This window comes from Vitis vinifera, chromosome 12 (genome assembly GCF_030704535.1).
Source record: "Vitis vinifera cultivar Pinot Noir 40024 chromosome 12, ASM3070453v1".
NCBI classification, from domain to species: domain Eukaryota; kingdom Viridiplantae; phylum Streptophyta; class Magnoliopsida; order Vitales; family Vitaceae; genus Vitis; species Vitis vinifera.
Window position 1 is genome coordinate 21,007,561 of NC_081816.1, and position 16,297 is coordinate 21,023,857.

Below are 16,297 nucleotides of genomic sequence, written 5' to 3' on the forward strand. Positions count from 1 at the left end.
TTTTTTCATAAGTTAAATAATTATTTTCTAAAATGATTTTTTAGTACTTGTCAAGTTAATAATACCAATTGACAATTTTATGATTGATGTCAAGTAACAAAATTATTCATTTTTAAGTATTTTATTTTTAATTTTTAAAATTTCTTATTTTATTGTTAATGTCAACTAACAAATTTTTTAATTCAAATTTATTTAAAAAAAGGAGAAGATAAGTGAATTTATATAATACAAAATATAAAATCATTATTAATTAAAAAACTAGAAAGATTTTATTATCACTTAAGGATCCTAGAGAATTTTTTTAAAATATACATATTATTTAATAAAAAAATTATAATATATTTATTTGTAAGATACATTTATCAAATTAAAATAATAAATTATTTTTTTGATAATTTTATTTAATATTTTCAAGTGAAAGGTTAGGAAATAATTATTTGACTTATATATATATTTTAAAATATTTTGAAATAGACGAAGATAAAACTAATTTAGAAATTATTTTCTCTATATTTTTTCAAATTAGTGAATGAAAACTCTTTTTTTTCTTTTTCCCTTTTTTAAAATCAATCTGCTATTTGTTTATTTACACTAAATAAAATAGAGACTACTAATTTTAAGATATAGAAACCTTCATAGAATTACACTCAAAAATAAAAACTAAAATAACTAGTCAAAAATAAAATATTCTTCTTAACTTTTTTAGAAATTAAATCTAATTTTAATATTCGGAAAGATCTTATTTCTAAGTTCACTTTCCATCGGATATCAATGGTAAGAATCAAGATGAAGTGGTAAGAATCAAGATGAAGGGAGAGCCCAGCCCTTACTTTGTTAGGATGAAGAAATCCAACCCGAACGTCACTCCAATTCCTCGTGGAAGCAAATGCTGGTAATTTTGTTTTCCTTGTAATGCATGCATATCTATTTCCTTGCCCTTCTTCTCACCTTGTCTCCATTTTTGTACGCTAAAGAAAATCAGCCATGGAAAATATAATGGTTAAGGGACGTCTTCTTGGCATGGGAAATTTCGCCCATGTGCACTTGGCATACTGCAGGCCCTTTGGCGGCCAATTTGCTGTGAAATCTGTAAATTCTTCTCTTTCTTCTTCACTTCTAATGGAGGAAACGATTCTTCGACGCCTTCGATGCTCCCCAGATGTTGTTTACTGCTTTGGAGGTTACTCTACCCAGGAAGCTAATGGCGATTCGGCCTACAATCTAGTTCTTGAGTATGCAGCCGGAGGAAGTCTTGGGCGTTTGATGTTTAGCAGGACGAGTGGATCGCCGGAGAGTGAAGTTCAGTGGTATACAAGAATGATTGTTAGGGGTCTCCATGCTGTCCACCGGGAAGGGTTCGTCCACTGTGATCTGAAGCTCAGTAATATGCTTCTCTTCCCTACTGAAGATGGTAGGTGGAGGGTTAAGATCGCTGATTTTGGACTGTCTAAAAGGTTTGGAAGGGAGGAGTTCTGCCGGCCGCTCACGTTTCGGGGCACTGCAAATTACATGTCGCCGGAATCTATTGTGTACAGTGAAAACGAGGCGCCTCTGGATATATGGTGTCTTGGGTGCATGGTGATCGAGATGTTTACTGGTAAACCAACTTGGGAGAATTGCAAGGACGAGAATGACTTGATTCTTCATATAGTGTTTTGGAGACAAGTTCCTCTGATACCTGAAAATATATCAGAAGAGGCTAAGGATTTTTTGAAGAAGTGTCTGGCAAGGGATCCGTCCCAAAGATGGACTGCTGAAATGCTGTTGACTCATCCGTTTATTGACTCAGTTCTGCTGCCTTTATAGATTCTATAAGCCGATCTTGGGTGATGTTCTTACTCTCGATCAAGGGGAACGAGGATATGGAGATAGGTTTGAATGAGAATTTAGTTATACTTTTGGTTTCGAAGAGTACTAATCTAAGGAAAAAAATGGTTTTTCTTGGTTCTATCAAACATAGTAGGTACTTCTTCCACATCTATAGAAAAGAAATTTGGATTCAAGCTATAATAGTACCAATGAATGCCCGAAGGGAAGAACTAATCAAACCTTCTGACCTTGGTTGGAACGAGAAGGTTGATCGTAGATCAAGGTAAGCTCTAAGAGGTTGATTGAAGATTAGTAGTCAATAAAATCAAATATAATTAAAATTAGTTAAAAATGTATACGTTTTAAAATTATTTACTTTAATTTTATTTTTTAATTTTTCTTAGTTTTTTCTTTCGTTCTATTTTTATTTTCCATTTTTTTCTTGACATTTTCTCTCAAATTTTCTCTCTATGTGATGGATGGAGTTGTAGTTAGGTGCCCGGCCGTCCTTCCTAATGTGCTAGAGGGGAAGATTGTTTGGAGGGTTGAGATTCTTTAAGCCTATTTTGGAATATTGCTTTTTAAGTCATTGCTTAAGCCTGTTTAGGGGGCATATAAAGGCGAGTTGTGGGTGTGATGTTTTGTGGAGACAATAGTTTTTGCAAACTTAAGAGAGAAAGATACCATGTTAGGTTGCTTTGGAGGGTAAAAATTGGTAGAGAAGGGAGCATTTTTCTCTCTTGTTTTCCCAAGGATATTGATCGGCTTTCTGTCAACTTTTGGTAAGGTTCTCTTCCGTAGAATCCTCGTGTTACTCTCTTGCATGGCTGGAATTTTTTTTTTTTTTTTTCAATGTGTTGATATACTCAACTAAGTGTAATGAAACCTTGTATTACTTATATAAAAATATTTCTTTTATATTCTTTAAAATACATTGTTTCCTTCAATATATATCAATTATATATATATAGGGAGAGGGAGAGAGAGAGAGAGAGATATGCATTTTATGAAACTAAAAGCATTGTAGGTCAAGTGACTTAAAATTCATACAAAAGTGCGATTGGGTTCGTGATTTTTCATATCTTTGTGAAAGGAATCCCACTTCGGATATTTTCATCCTTCGTCTTTCCATGTTGTACTTGGTCTCCTTGAGCTATTTTTGGTTTATTATTGCTTTTCTTGTTGGGTTACTGTTTGGAGAATTTTAATTAATATTTATCCTCACTAATTTTAATTAATAAATTTATTTTTAAACATCCATATTTAAAACATACAATATAGACACATAAAATAAATTATAATATATTTACTATAAAAAATTTGTTGTGGATTTTACTAGATGTGAAGTCATTAGACAAATAGGATCCATAAGATAATTATTTTGATTTAATATTTTAAAATTATTTTTAACTTATAACGGATATATTAATGGAGTGTTTGGTAAAACTTAATACTTATTACTTAATAATTGACTTTAAATTAAACTATATTTTAATTATTAACTTAAAACTTATTACTTAATTCTTACTTTAAGTATTAAGATTGTTTGATAAATTTAACATAAATTTTATTTTAAATAATTAAATTAACATATTTATCCTTATAAATTATAACTAAAGCAAAGGAAGTAGAGTAATAGTGGAGGTTGTGGAATAGTAAAGGAGATCATAGAAGTAATTAAGGCAAATGAGAGTAAAAGAGTAAAAAGGTAAAATAAATATATAAACTTAAGAATAAATTAACTATTTTTACTTATTTCTTAAAGTTGTTTTTAACTTTAACTCATACCATTAAGTTATTTTATCAAATATACTTAATTTACTTAATGATTTAACTTAAATTATTAAGTCACATTAAGTTATTAAATTGGTTTACCAAACATCTACTGAGTTTTTTCACTAAAAATACTTAATCTACTCAAGAACTTAAATTAAATTACTAAGTGCCCATTTGAATAAACTTACTGCTTTTTGTTTTTAAAAATAAAATTAGTAACTTTTATATAATATAGAAGATTAAAATATTGAGATATTAAAAAAATTGGTACTCTAAATTTTAAAAATTCATAAAGTAATTTTTGAGGATATATATATAAAGTTTTTATTTTTAGAAAATAAAAAATGAATATTATTATATTAAGGGGGTGTTTGGTAAAACTTAATACTTATTACTTAATAACTTAAGTTGACTTTAAGTTAAATTATACTTTACTTGTTGACTTATAACTTATTACTTAATTCTTACTTTAAACGTTAAGATTGTTTGCTAAAATTAATTTAAAATTTATTCTAAATCACCACATTAATATATTTATTATCATAAATTTTAATTAGGGTAAAGGATGTGAAGTTATAATTACTTATTACTTAAAAAAGTAAAATGAAAATATGAACTTAAGAATAAATCAATTATTTTTACTTATTACTTAAAATTATTTTATTAAATATATTTAATTTACTTAATGACTTAAATTAAGTTATAATTCACTTTTAAGTTATTAAGTTGTTTATCAAACACCCTACTAAGTTATTTAATTAATTCACCTTCTTTTAAGAACTTAGAACTAATGATGGAAAAATTATATTTAAAGATATTTGGGATTGTGATTATCAGATCATGATTAATAAATATGGTTTCTATATACACTTAAAAATATTTATCACATAAAAATCAGGCATTTTATAAAAATTATTATTTTCTTTGGCTTTCTCTAAATTCGTTTTTAAGTAGAAGTGCTGCGGAAAAAAGTACTTTTACAAGAAGCAATATCAAAGGGTCTCCTACCTTGTTTGGATGAAAAGAAACCAAACCGGAAAGTGACCCTAATTCTACGTGGAATCTAATACTACTAACTTTGTTTTCCTTTTAATTCATGCATATCCATTTTCTTTCCCTGATTTTCACCTTGTTTTCATTCTTGTACGTTAAAGAAAATCGGCCATGGAACATATGATAACCAAGGGAATTCTTGTTGGCGTGGGAAGTTCCGGCAAGGTGCACATGGCATTCTCCAATGGCCGCCTACTAGCTCTGAAATCTTCGTGTTCTTCTTGTTATTCTTCACTTCAAAAGGAGGAAGAGATTCTTCATAGCCTTGGACACTGCCCAGATATTGTTGACTGCTTTGGAGGTTACTCAACCCAGGAAGGCAATGGCGTTTTGGTCTATAATTTAGTTCTTGAGTATGCACCCGTAGGAAGTCTTGAGAGTTTGATGATACGGAGGAAGAGCGGATTGCTGGAGAGTGAAGTTCAGCGTTTTACGAGAATGATTGTTAGGGGTCTCCGTGATGTCCACAAGGAAGGCTTCGTCCACTGTGACCTGAAGGTCGATAATATACTCGTGTTTCATTCTGAAAATGGCGGGCATAAAGTTAAGATCGCTGATTTTGGACATGCTAAGAGGTCTGGAAGGGAGGAGTTCAGTGGGGCGCTGGGCTCCCAGCATACTTCAGATGACACCCCGCCGGAATGTAGTGGAAACGGAGAAAGCGAGGCACCTAAGGATATATGGTCTCTTGGGTGCATGGTGGTCGAGATGTTTACTGGGAAACCAGCTTGGATGAATTGCAAGGATGTAAATGAGTTGGCTGTCCGTATGGTTTCTTGGAGGCAAGTGCCTAAAGTACTCGGAAATATATCAGAAGACGCCAAGGATTTTCTGAGAAGGTGTCTGGAGAAGGATCCAACAGAGAGATGGACGGCTGAAAGGCTGTTGAGTCATACCTTTATTACCCAAGTTCCGGCTTCAGAAGTTCCGGCAAGTCAATAAGTTCCATGAGAATCAGTGGCTTCGTCTTCCTTGGGACCTCCTGGGGAGTGTTGGGTCCGTTCATTGCTTCCGAATATATGTCCTTCTGCTTCTTCATAGAGGTTTGAGAGTGGAGATATGGAGGTGGCTACATTGCTTAAGAATGAGAATTCCTTTTTACATGGTGCATATATTTGTTATCACTTTGTCTTCTTTCTTGGATTAACAGATGAATGAATGATAATTGAGAGTGATTTTTAAGCCTAGAGGAATAACAAAAATCATAGAGGAAAATCTCTTGAGCTTTTTACCAAATTAAAGATACATGAAAGAAACAGTTGCTAAGCGTCATCTAGCTTGGGACTGAGGTGGATCAGTGTTGAATATTTTCCTATATATACTCAGACTGATACCTTTTCTGCTTTCTTCCCATTTTCTTTTTCAGTTTTTATGGCCTCTGATTCAACTTACTCTAGGGATCTCATTACTGATATTTAAAACTAGAGCCACAATGGATTCAGAGGCCATGCCACTAATGAGATCTGAGGTCCAATCTAATGAAATATGCTCTCTGATTCTTGCTTCACTGTCACCCGTTCATGAACTCAAAAAACTGGAACATCAGATTCTTCATGTGCCAAAGACTCCACTCTCATATTGTTGAGATGATGACAACCCATGCTAGGACACAAAGCATTATTCTATGTATAAACCTAATCTACAGATGCTCCAATCTAAAGGTATACAACAATGAAACCCAGCAAGCCAAAATGAAACAAGAGGCAATATTCTAATGCGTGCAAGGAAAAATAAATTAATACAAAGAACACAAAATTTTAAGTGGAAAACCCCTCCCACAGGAGGTAAGAAAAACCCACTATCTTCCTTCCATTTCAACTGACACAAAATGGGAATGCAAAGTCTGTTAGCTTCTCTCCCGAGAGTTAGTGAAAATACATAATCTTGAGATGAAGACAACTACCTCAACAATACCAAAGGAACAAGAGGAGAATGTAGGGATTTTACAGAATAAAATGAGCCAAAATAGGGGAGGAAACTTTTTCCCTTCATTGGATTTGAAGATGGTTTTAAGAATCTCTATAAATGTGGCTTGTGTAGGATGCCCTAAACCACTAGCCCCACGGCTTTTCTTCCTTTGTTTCTTCACCCCACGAGGGTTTCTTTAGCTCTAAAGACCGGCTACAAAAAAGCATTTAAAGTGTTGCTCAAGCAAGAAATAAATGGGCCCACGCTTTGGGCTTCAAATGGGCTGTCAGGATGCAACAATAAGAGTCCATATGGGCTGGAAAAAGTAGTGGCTATGGGACCTAACACAACAATCACCCCCTCCAACGCATGAGGGAGGAATACCTTCATGCCTGCCATGTTGAAACACAACTCAAGCTTTTGCTTAGGAACCACCTTTTCAACACACACATAGAGTATGGATCTTCATTGGTTGAATGTATTTAGTATTTACCTTCAACCGCTTCTTTTGACCAATGGTATCTCACATCAATATCATTTGTATGAGAGTGGTACATGGTGTTTTTTTAATATCCATCTCACTTTGACTGTCATAATACACCACATACTCACCATCCATGCTTCAGTCTTTAATCACAACAACTTCTTCGTTGCTTACATACTTAGCTTCTGTTGTGACCAAGGCAACAAACTCTTGCAACTTATACGGCCATCTCCTACTATAAAAGTTATCAAATAAAAAAATCTAGACCTCTTATTGTCAATGTCACTAACCATCTCTGCATGTAAACCTTTCCAAGACTATTTGAGCTCCCTCGAAACACAAGCAAACACTTGAGCTATCTCTCAACAACTTCAGGATCCATTTCACTACTTCCTAATACTCTTTCCTATTAATGATTATGGTTCATTTTATTATCATTTTTGTATTAATTAGTTATCTAAATATTTATACATTTATCACTTGCATTATATATGACTTGAGTACATTAAGAATTGTATAGAAGATCCAAGTCATGAATTCCTTACAAAATGATAAGTTGTTTACAGTTTATTTATAAATTTGGATAATTCAATAGGGACTGAAGTGCACTATACCTCCTACGTTGAAGGGATGACTTGTCTTGGTAATTATGATAATTTTCCTATGGTAAGTGTACTTATATGGTTACACATTGGATATAATAACTGAATTTTTTATTTTAAGAGTTTAGGGATAACTATGATAATGCTAGGTAACCTAGCTTATTTTTTTCCTCTTTAAAAAGTAAAATTTATATAAAAATTTAAGGCATATGACTATTTAAATTACAAGTGTAAGATGTTTTCATCTAAATATATAGGATGTCACACCATCCCCACTAATATATATATATATATATATATATATTGTCGAAGCTATATATATGTAGAACTCAAAGCTATTGTCTTTATAAGGTTAGGCATAGGGACATATGTTTAACAATGCTAGTTGATATATTTCTACATACACTAAATTTTATATGATACTAAATTTGGATTTAACAATCATTGAGATGTTTTTTTAATTTTTAATTTTTATTGTTAATTTTTTAATTTTTCAAATATATATAATATAAGAAAATTTATTTTATGAGTTTTTATATATATATATATAGGTATAAAAGAAATAAATTCAATAAAAATGGAATGATTGAATGGATAAATGACAATTCAATCACTTTTAAGAAGCTTAAGCTTTTGAATAGATGTGACTTGGTTTACTCCTCTTCACCAAAAGGTAGGATAGACTAATTCAAGAGGGAAAAATGGTTTCATAGTTGTTAATTGAAATTTACATATATATTAATGTATAAATATAAGACTTCCTTTTCAGTTGTACACTCTTTAATTAAGATGTTTGCCATGTTTAATGGGGTAAAAAAGTCACTTTATGGCTAAATTCTTGTCATGATTTGTTATCAAGGATTCTTCACCATATGTTCATATTGTTAGTGATGGCCTGTGTCAAAGATCCTATTGATGTAAATGGTCCAATTGAAGTGAACCATATATAGGCTCTATTTATTAAATATTAGTGCTAAATATATGATAAAAGAATAAAGAATGCATGTGACAATAATGTTATATAAGTGGTATTATTGAAGTAAACTAGGTGTATGCACCATATATTAAATTTTAGTTTTAAATATCTTATAAAAGAACAAAGAAAGTGGTACTTGATTTTAACATGTCAAGGTTGAATACACAAGTTATGGTTTCCATACAATGATAATAAATTTTGATTTAATTATATACATATAAAAGAGAATTCATGTTATGATTTTTTTTGTAGGTTTAAAACAAATAAATACAATAAAAATTGAATAACTAAATAGATAAATAAAATTCAATCACTTTAAGAAGCTTAAGCTTTTAAATGGTTGACTTAGTTTACACCTATTCACCAAAAAATAGAAAATGACTAAATAATAAATACAAAAAATTAGATAAATTCAATTACTCATGAAAATGATGACCGACCATACCTCATAGGATTTTAAATCTTTAACCAAACTTGATATCATTTTAAAGTATCAATGAATGAAAAAAAAAAAAAATCAAGTGGCTTAGGTTATAAATTTTATTTTCAAATCATTTAAGATATAAATTAATTAAAACTGAATTTTTAAGTTTATAAATTTTAAATTCCTCCCTTATTCGTTATTTGGATTAAATTCTTTTAACTATTTTTCCTTGTCAAAAGTAAACTTTTTTAACTCTATCATTTCTTTCATAATTTTTATCCTTAGAACATAAGCCTTATTATTTCTCTTAATATTTTTTAAATCATTCATGTTAAATTTTAAAATCAAATTAGCTATCATTTCTTCTACTTCTTTCTCAATCAAATGCATGGTTTGTTGTCGATGCTTATCTTAGTTCATCTATAAGTGAGACCGATCACCTATGAACAAAATAGACATGCTTTTTTCCATTTGGAAGTCTTAAGGAATCGGTATTTGGACCATTAGAAGGACTACCAAATTAATCATTTATAGTCCACAATAAAATAGAATGCATATTAAGAGGGGTCCTAAACTCGCTCCCAACAATGAATATATTGTTTGCTTTAAGTTCAAAGGGCCCTTACGGTTTTAAAAGGTATCTATAAAATTAAGAGAAGTTCATACATAAATAGTATATATGTAAAATTGCAAAGTTAAATGTTATTGGAGAAACACTTCAACTAAAAGCTCTTAATCAAAAAACACTTTCAAATAGACATTAATTATCTTTAGTTAAATATCATCAATTCCTAAATATATATTTACTCTCCTTATCAGGTTTTTACTTAAATGCTCTTTTTATCAAAGGGGCAAAATTGAACTATGTTAGTGTATGAAGTAGTTCTATTTAATATGTTCATCTACTCTTTGAATCATCTTCTTCTTGAGTTACTTGTTTCGTCTAAGCAAAAAAATATGGTTTGTCACCCATTTTGAGGGGAGATAATAACAAAAAACTCTTAGTTCATGCTGATAAGCATCCAAAAAAAAATGTAATCTCAACAGTTTTGAAAATTATCACTCTCAATGATCTATTAAAAAGATGAAAAGATTACATGTTAGGGTCCTAAAAAAGGTGCAGACACATGAACAAAAAACCTAATTACATCCAAAAACAGGAGTCATTTGCCTTCTTGGACCTCCGCAGCCCCAAGGATACGTTCAAAACGGTGACTGTCACAAGAATGAAGGATACAAGAAACCCATATCGTATTTTCCACCCCGAGCCTGCTTCTGCCACTAAAAGTCCAATCACAATATTCAGAGCTCCCAAGAAGAGAGCAAGTCTCCCTACCCAGTGATGTTTTCAGCATTACCTGAAGTAAACTTAGAATCAATGCCATTACCTGAGAAGAAGTAAACTTAGTTTTCAGCATGCTTGAAGAAATATATTTAGTTAATGTCGAGTAAAGGCCTAGCCCGAGCCAAAACAAACCTGAAGAATGCTAAGGAAAAGCACTAAGGATTCGAGGGGTCTGAATCTTGAATTTGCAAATGCGATCGGACTCCAGTCCATTGTAGAGTGTCCTTCCTACGACAACAGTAGCAAAATCCAGAAGAAAACTCACAATCTGGATCAAGATATGAAGATAAAACCATTGAGGATCATGATGCTTGAAGTATCTTGGAAGGAGCACGCCCCATGCAATTGGGCCCATGGCTCCATGACGCGCCTTCAAACCTCCAGAGTTACTGACACCAGAGGTATATCCTGTGAGACACAAACAGAAAGTTTCCATATCAGGCTTAAAAGAGTATTACCTGAAGCTCCCACTTTATTTTCCTAGATATAAGCCCCTCACGTCTAGAACGTAAAATCCTCTATTCTCTGTTCAAATTTCAGCTTTGCAATTGGAGTCAATACATCTCGTATTCAGTTCAATCCTCATCTTTTGCTGGCCTCCTAAATTCTAAACCCTGTCTGGGTTTTCCAGTTTTGTGAAAAATTACATCAGGGGGACCCAACAGGATGGGATCTGATTCAATGTTAGAGACAAAATTTTGGAAAAATCTGCAAAACCCTCAACAGTTGTGGCCATAGCTCAAGACCAAGAGGGGAATTTACAATGTCATAATGCTGATGAATGCTTCATAGACTGCTCTACCATACTAGAGTTTGACGGAATGCCTGTCCTTTGTTGAAAGACATGAAGTTCCTCACATGCTCGAGCAGGAAGAACCTTGGCTGAAAGTAATCGGCAAAGGATAAGAAGGCCAGGATCATTTCACCCTGGACTTTACTCCAGTTACTTTGGTTACATGGATTCATCCCAGAGAAACCCTGTGAAGATGGCAGCCTTGTTTTAGCTCCTAGAATAGAGTAAAAAAACAGAGCAGAAGCTGATCAAACCGGGCATGGAGGCCCCCCGTTGATAAAATCAACTTGTCCAAGCATCCGGTGATGCAGATTATTTGGCAGCCTCAGAAGTAGAGACACAGTCATCTGACATTCCCACGCTCCTCCACGACAGCCCTGCGTCACAACCAATTTACGGGTCAATTACAAATTGAGAGACAGAGGAAAAGAGATTTTCATGTTAATGAAATCATTCACCTCAGGATCGAACTGCAATTGTTAACACACATCAATAATTCTGGATGATTGAATTTAAGTGCATCCCCAGCAGGCTCTTCATATTCAGCAGGCTCTTCACCTTGATTAGACCCCTCACGTCAACTAGGAATTTAAAATAATCACATTCTTTAACATAAATGTCATCAAATAGGACTCTTTGGCTGATATAGATACAAATGAACTACCTGCTTGAGGGACCCTTCAAACAAAAATATGTTCCAAAGGTTGCAAGGACATCACATTTCCCCTCTTCATCTCAACAGGAACAGAATGGGTCTCTTCACGGTAGTACACCTGCACATTCCACCCTTCAAATATCTTAGGAAAATAATATAATTGTAGTTTTATATTATAATAGAAGTACAAACAAGACATTATGCTTGCACCCACCCCATGGATGTCATAACAGTATGCCTTATCTGCTGAAACTTCCTCAGACCTGATAAATCTTCTTACTTCACCCAATATAAGCTTTTACAGTAATAATCAATTGATAACAAATTTACATGGAGAAGTGAGGACCCTCAGCTAGTTTCACCCCCATGACCATGATCCTGCAGCTCAAGCAATGTAATCATGGAAAACGGTTTCGACAATGGTGGCCACTGTGTTGAGAGTGCTCGAGCAACTTGTTGCATAGTTGGCCGAGATTGGGGATTAACACGCAAGCATGCAAATGCCAACTTCACTGCAACCTCTACTTCCTTTGCCACTTGATTCACAGGAGGTGAGGGGCGCTGGTCTATCACATCATTCAACAGGAAATGGTCGGCAGTTGATGGTGATGTAGATGAGGAGGACGCTGATGATAACAGGGATGAGATGAGTTCTCCAGGATGCCTCCCCATAATTACTTCCAATGTTACAACACCGTAACTATAAACATCGGTTTTATAATCCACCTTCATTGAGTATGCAAGTTCTGCAAAGAAGATTAGATCATGCTCTGCTCTGCTAAGCAAGTATAAAAGTTACATATGATGTGTAGAGGCCGTTTAGAGATAATCAAGGCACTAAGAAAAATGTACCTGGAGCAGTATAACCAAAAGTTCCTGCAAATGAAGTCCAATTAGATGAGTCTGACTTTAAAAGCCTAGCTGTGCCAAAGTCAGATACATGAGCTTCATATTCTGAATCTAACAAAACATTGTTACTTGATATGTCTCGATGAATTATAGGAGGTGAGCAATCATGGTGCATATAAGATAAAGCTTTAGCCACGCCTTTAACAACGTTTAGCCTCACAATCCAATCTAATTTTTCTGCTTCTTCGTCGTTTCTTAGAATGCTTCGCAAGCTTCCCTTTTCCATAAACTCATAAACCAAAAATGAGTTCTCTGCAAATAAACTGAAGCCATAAAGCTTGACGATATTGCGATGCCTTATCTGTGTTAAAGCATGAATCTCGCTTTTGAAAGCTTTCAAATCAGCCATATCTCCATCTTGTGATGAGTGAAGCTTTTTCACAGCAACAACCCGACCTGTTGGCAACTCAGCCTTGTAAACAGTACCATATCCTCCAGTGCCAATACACTGCTTCGAACTGAAATTGTCGGTCCCCTGTATGATGTGTTCATACAGCAATTCCCCATCATGGCCCCATATTGCAAATAGATCTTCAACATCTGCTTTTGGAGACTTGGTTTTTCTCTTCCTCAATTTTTGGAAAAGAAAAAAAATGCCAATAACAAAAGCAAATAAGAACAATAGACTGCTCACAATGAGGAGTATTATGATCAAAATAGAAAACTTGTTGGCCTTCTTTCGACTAGCACTACATGGCTTGAGATGAGTGACATTATTACCACACAGACCTTTATTATTTTTGAATGCCTCAAATGGAGCAAAGGCATTGATGTTGGGGAGAGGACCTTCCAATTGATTGTAGGATATATCAGCAACTGTCAAACTTCTCAAATCATCAAACGTGTGTGGAATGGTGCCAGATAGCCCGTTGTGGGAGAGATTCAACGTTTCCAGGTTCTGTAATTCTCCAAGCCGCGGTGGCATCTCTCCTGTCAGCATATTTTGACTAAGATCGAGACTTTGAAGATGATGCATCTTTCCAATTTCGTCAGGAATGCTATCCACAAATCTATTCTCGCTCATGTTCAAGGACCATAATTTCCAGAAGTTTCCCAGTTGCTTGGGAATTGGACCGCTTAAGTTGTTTGATGCCAAGTCAAGGATTTCAAGATCGGATAAGTTTCCCAATTCCAGAGGAATACTTCCTGAAAGTTTGTTGTTGCCTAGCAACAGCTTGAACAGTAAAGGAAGCATACCCAATTCTTTTGGGATCTTCCCAATTAGATGATTTGAGGAGAGATCAAGTTGTTGCAGTTGAATTGCTTTCCCAAGTTGAGGTGGTATAGCACCAGAAATTTTGTTATTGGAGATGTTCAGGTTTGTGAGCATGTGGCACTCCCCCCATTTCTCAGAAAGCTCACCATAAAAATTGTTATTGCTCAGATCAATATAATTTAGATTAGGGTATACACCAAAACTTTCGGCTATGTCTCCAGTAAGTTGGTTTTTTTCAAGCCTAACTCTGAATAAGCTAGTGCAATTTTTCAAGCTCTTTGGAATAGGACCAGTGAAATGGTTCCTTGCGGCTGAAACTTTTTCAAGAGCATTACCAAGGCATATCTCTTGTGGTAGGTGGCCAATGAAGTTATTCTCACCTATCTGCAAAGATTTCAAATGAGTGACATTATTCATTTCTCGGGGAATGGCACCACTGAGTTTGTTGGAATGAAGAGCCAAAGTGGTTAAGCTGGACAAGTTTCCTATAGAAGCTGGTATTGAACCACTGAGATTGTTAAATGATAAGTCAAGAATATTAAGCAATCTCAACAATCCGATTTCTCGAGGGATATAACCAGAAAGGTCATTTTGAGAAAGATACAAAGTGGTTAAGTTCCTCAAGTTTCCTACAAAAGAAGGGATTGGACCAGTGAGATTATTACTTCCCAACTCAAGAACTATAAGAGATCTTAGTAACTCAAATTCTTGAGGGATGAATCCAGAAAGTTTGTTACCATAAAGATATAAAAGGCTTAACTTGGACAAGTTTCCTAAGGAAGCTGGTATTGAACCGCTAAGATTGTTGTTTGCCAAGTCAAGATTCTCAAGTGATGTCAATAATCCAATTTCTTCAGGAATGGAGCCAGAAAGTTGGTTACCATAAATGTATAAAATAATTAAGTTCTTCCAATTTTCTATGGAAGTTGGTAGTGAACCATTGAGATTGTTATATGACAAGACTAGATAATTAAGAGATCTCAACAATGTAATTTCTTGAGGAATAGAATCAGATAGGTTGTTTGAATTAAGGTACAAAGTGGTTAAGTTCCTCAAGTTACCTATGGAAGAAGGGATTGGACCAATGAGATTGTTAGTTGACAAATCAATACCAGTAAGAGATCTCAATAATCCAATTTCTTGAGGAATAAAACCAGATAGTTTGTTTCTCGGAAGGAGCAAAGTGGTTAAGTTCCTCAAATTACCTATGGAAGGAGGGATTGAGCCAATGAGATTATTAGTTGACAAATCAATAACATTAAGAGATCTCAACAATCCAATTTCTTGAGGAATAGAACCAGATAGGTTGTTTGAATTAAGGTACAATGTGGTTAAGTTCCTCAAGTTCCCTATGGAAGGAGGAATTGGGCCTTTGAAATTATTAGAAGACAATGCTAGAAAGCTAAGAGATGTTAGAAATCCAAATTGGTCAGATATCACACCAATGAAATGATTGAAACGAAAGTCCAAAACTATGATCAGTTTGGAAAGATTGCCAATGTTGATTGGAATGGTTCCATAGAGGGAGTTGTTATAAAGATTAAGAGTAAGGAGGTTGGAAAGTGATGAAAAATTGAGTTTATGGAGTGTACCTCTCAAACCGCAACTTTGAAGGTCTAAATCGGAGACACTTCCTGACCTGTGACAAGTCACTCCGAACCAATGATGGCAAGAATTGCGTCCAGACCAAGAAAAGAGGAAAGATTGGGTTTGATTATCAAGACTGGCCTTCCATGTTAGAAGAGCGAGTGCTTCTTGATCTTGTTCAACTTTTGAAAAAGAAGTGATAGGTGTAGAGGCAAATGTAAAAGTGACATGGAATGATGATATTGAGTACAAAAGGAAAAGGAGAAATATGAAGAAGCAAGGAGTGATGATGAGTCGGGGGAGTAAGGAGTAGGATGAAGAATATTCAAGGGTCATTGTTGAATTGGTAGAAATGAAGTTATTAGGAGGTTTACTTGGAGGGAAGGAAGAAGATGAAACACTTATTTATAGGCTTAAATGTGATACATCCAATATTTCCATTGGTTTGTGTTGACATCCAACTACCTCCTTGGTCTACAATTAATGGAATTGAAAAGGATCAGAGTATATACATTAATTCAATTCCACACTTATTTTATTTTATTTTATCAAAATGCTCTTAATTTTTTAATTAAAATGAAATTATTAAGAATATTCATTTTTCACTCCATTCACTTTTAAATATAATTTGTTTGAAATTAATAATTACAATTCTTTCTAAGAAGTAAGGATCAAATATGACCATGTCAATATCCTAGTTGATATAGGAAGCCCACTTGAGCAACATTACTTGTACATGTGCCTTCATATTAGCCACTTG

The 16,297-nt window shown here is 34.0% G+C and overlaps 3 protein-coding genes across 9 annotated transcripts; 2 read left to right on the forward strand and 1 right to left on the reverse strand.

The window, feature by feature from the left end:
* Positions 1-984: 984 nt before the first annotated feature.
* LOC100853454 (mitogen-activated protein kinase kinase kinase 20-like) lies at positions 985-1,806 on the forward strand. Its single transcript, XM_003633327.3, has one exon. It carries the CDS (start codon positions 985-987, stop codon positions 1,804-1,806), a length of 822 nt encoding a protein of 273 aa, XP_003633375.1.
* A 2,676-nt stretch (positions 1,807-4,482) lies between these two features.
* LOC100241222 (mitogen-activated protein kinase kinase kinase 20-like) lies at positions 4,483-5,682 on the forward strand. Its single transcript, XM_002267050.3, has one exon. It carries the CDS (start codon positions 4,750-4,752, stop codon positions 5,578-5,580), a length of 831 nt encoding a protein of 276 aa, XP_002267086.3. The 5' UTR covers positions 4,483-4,749; the 3' UTR covers positions 5,581-5,682.
* A 4,397-nt stretch (positions 5,683-10,079) lies between these two features.
* Positions 10,080-15,905, reverse strand: LOC100246346 (probable leucine-rich repeat receptor-like protein kinase At1g35710). Of its 7 annotated transcripts, none has more exons than XM_010659343.3 (7): positions 12,678-15,905; positions 12,040-12,571; positions 11,835-11,943; positions 11,629-11,751; positions 11,185-11,547; positions 10,510-10,785; positions 10,080-10,420 (listed from the first exon to the last, which is right to left on the reverse strand). In XM_010659343.3, the coding sequence occupies exons 1-2, from the start codon at positions 15,871-15,873 to the stop codon at positions 12,174-12,176; spliced, it is 3,594 nt and encodes a 1,197-aa protein (XP_010657645.1). In that variant the 5' UTR covers positions 15,874-15,905; the 3' UTR covers positions 10,080-10,420; positions 10,510-10,785; positions 11,185-11,547; positions 11,629-11,751; positions 11,835-11,943; positions 12,040-12,173. The 7 variants fall into 7 exon arrangements, with proteins under 7 accessions (XP_010657645.1, XP_010657643.1, XP_010657642.1 ...); XM_010659341.3 differs by having other exon boundaries at positions 11,140-11,547; XM_010659340.3 differs by having other exon boundaries at positions 10,510-11,547; positions 12,156-12,571.
* Between the last annotated feature and the right edge of the window lie 392 nt (positions 15,906-16,297).

Bases quoted from the DNA above. Each gene is read 5' to 3' on its own strand.
- LOC100853454 (XM_003633327.3), top strand. From the start codon at position 985: ATGGAAAATATAATGGTTAAGGGACGTCTTCTTGGCATGGGAAATTTC.
- LOC100241222 (XM_002267050.3), top strand. From the start codon at position 4,750: ATGGAACATATGATAACCAAGGGAATTCTTGTTGGCGTGGGAAGTTCC.
- LOC100246346 (XM_010659340.3), bottom strand. From the start codon at position 15,873: ATGACCCTTGAATATTCTTCATCCTACTCCTTACTCCCCCGACTCATC. The intron at 12,572-12,677 runs GTACATTTTTCT...TCTTCTTTGCAG, and splicing joins TTTTGGTTATACTGCTCCAG to AACTTGCATACTCAATGAAG.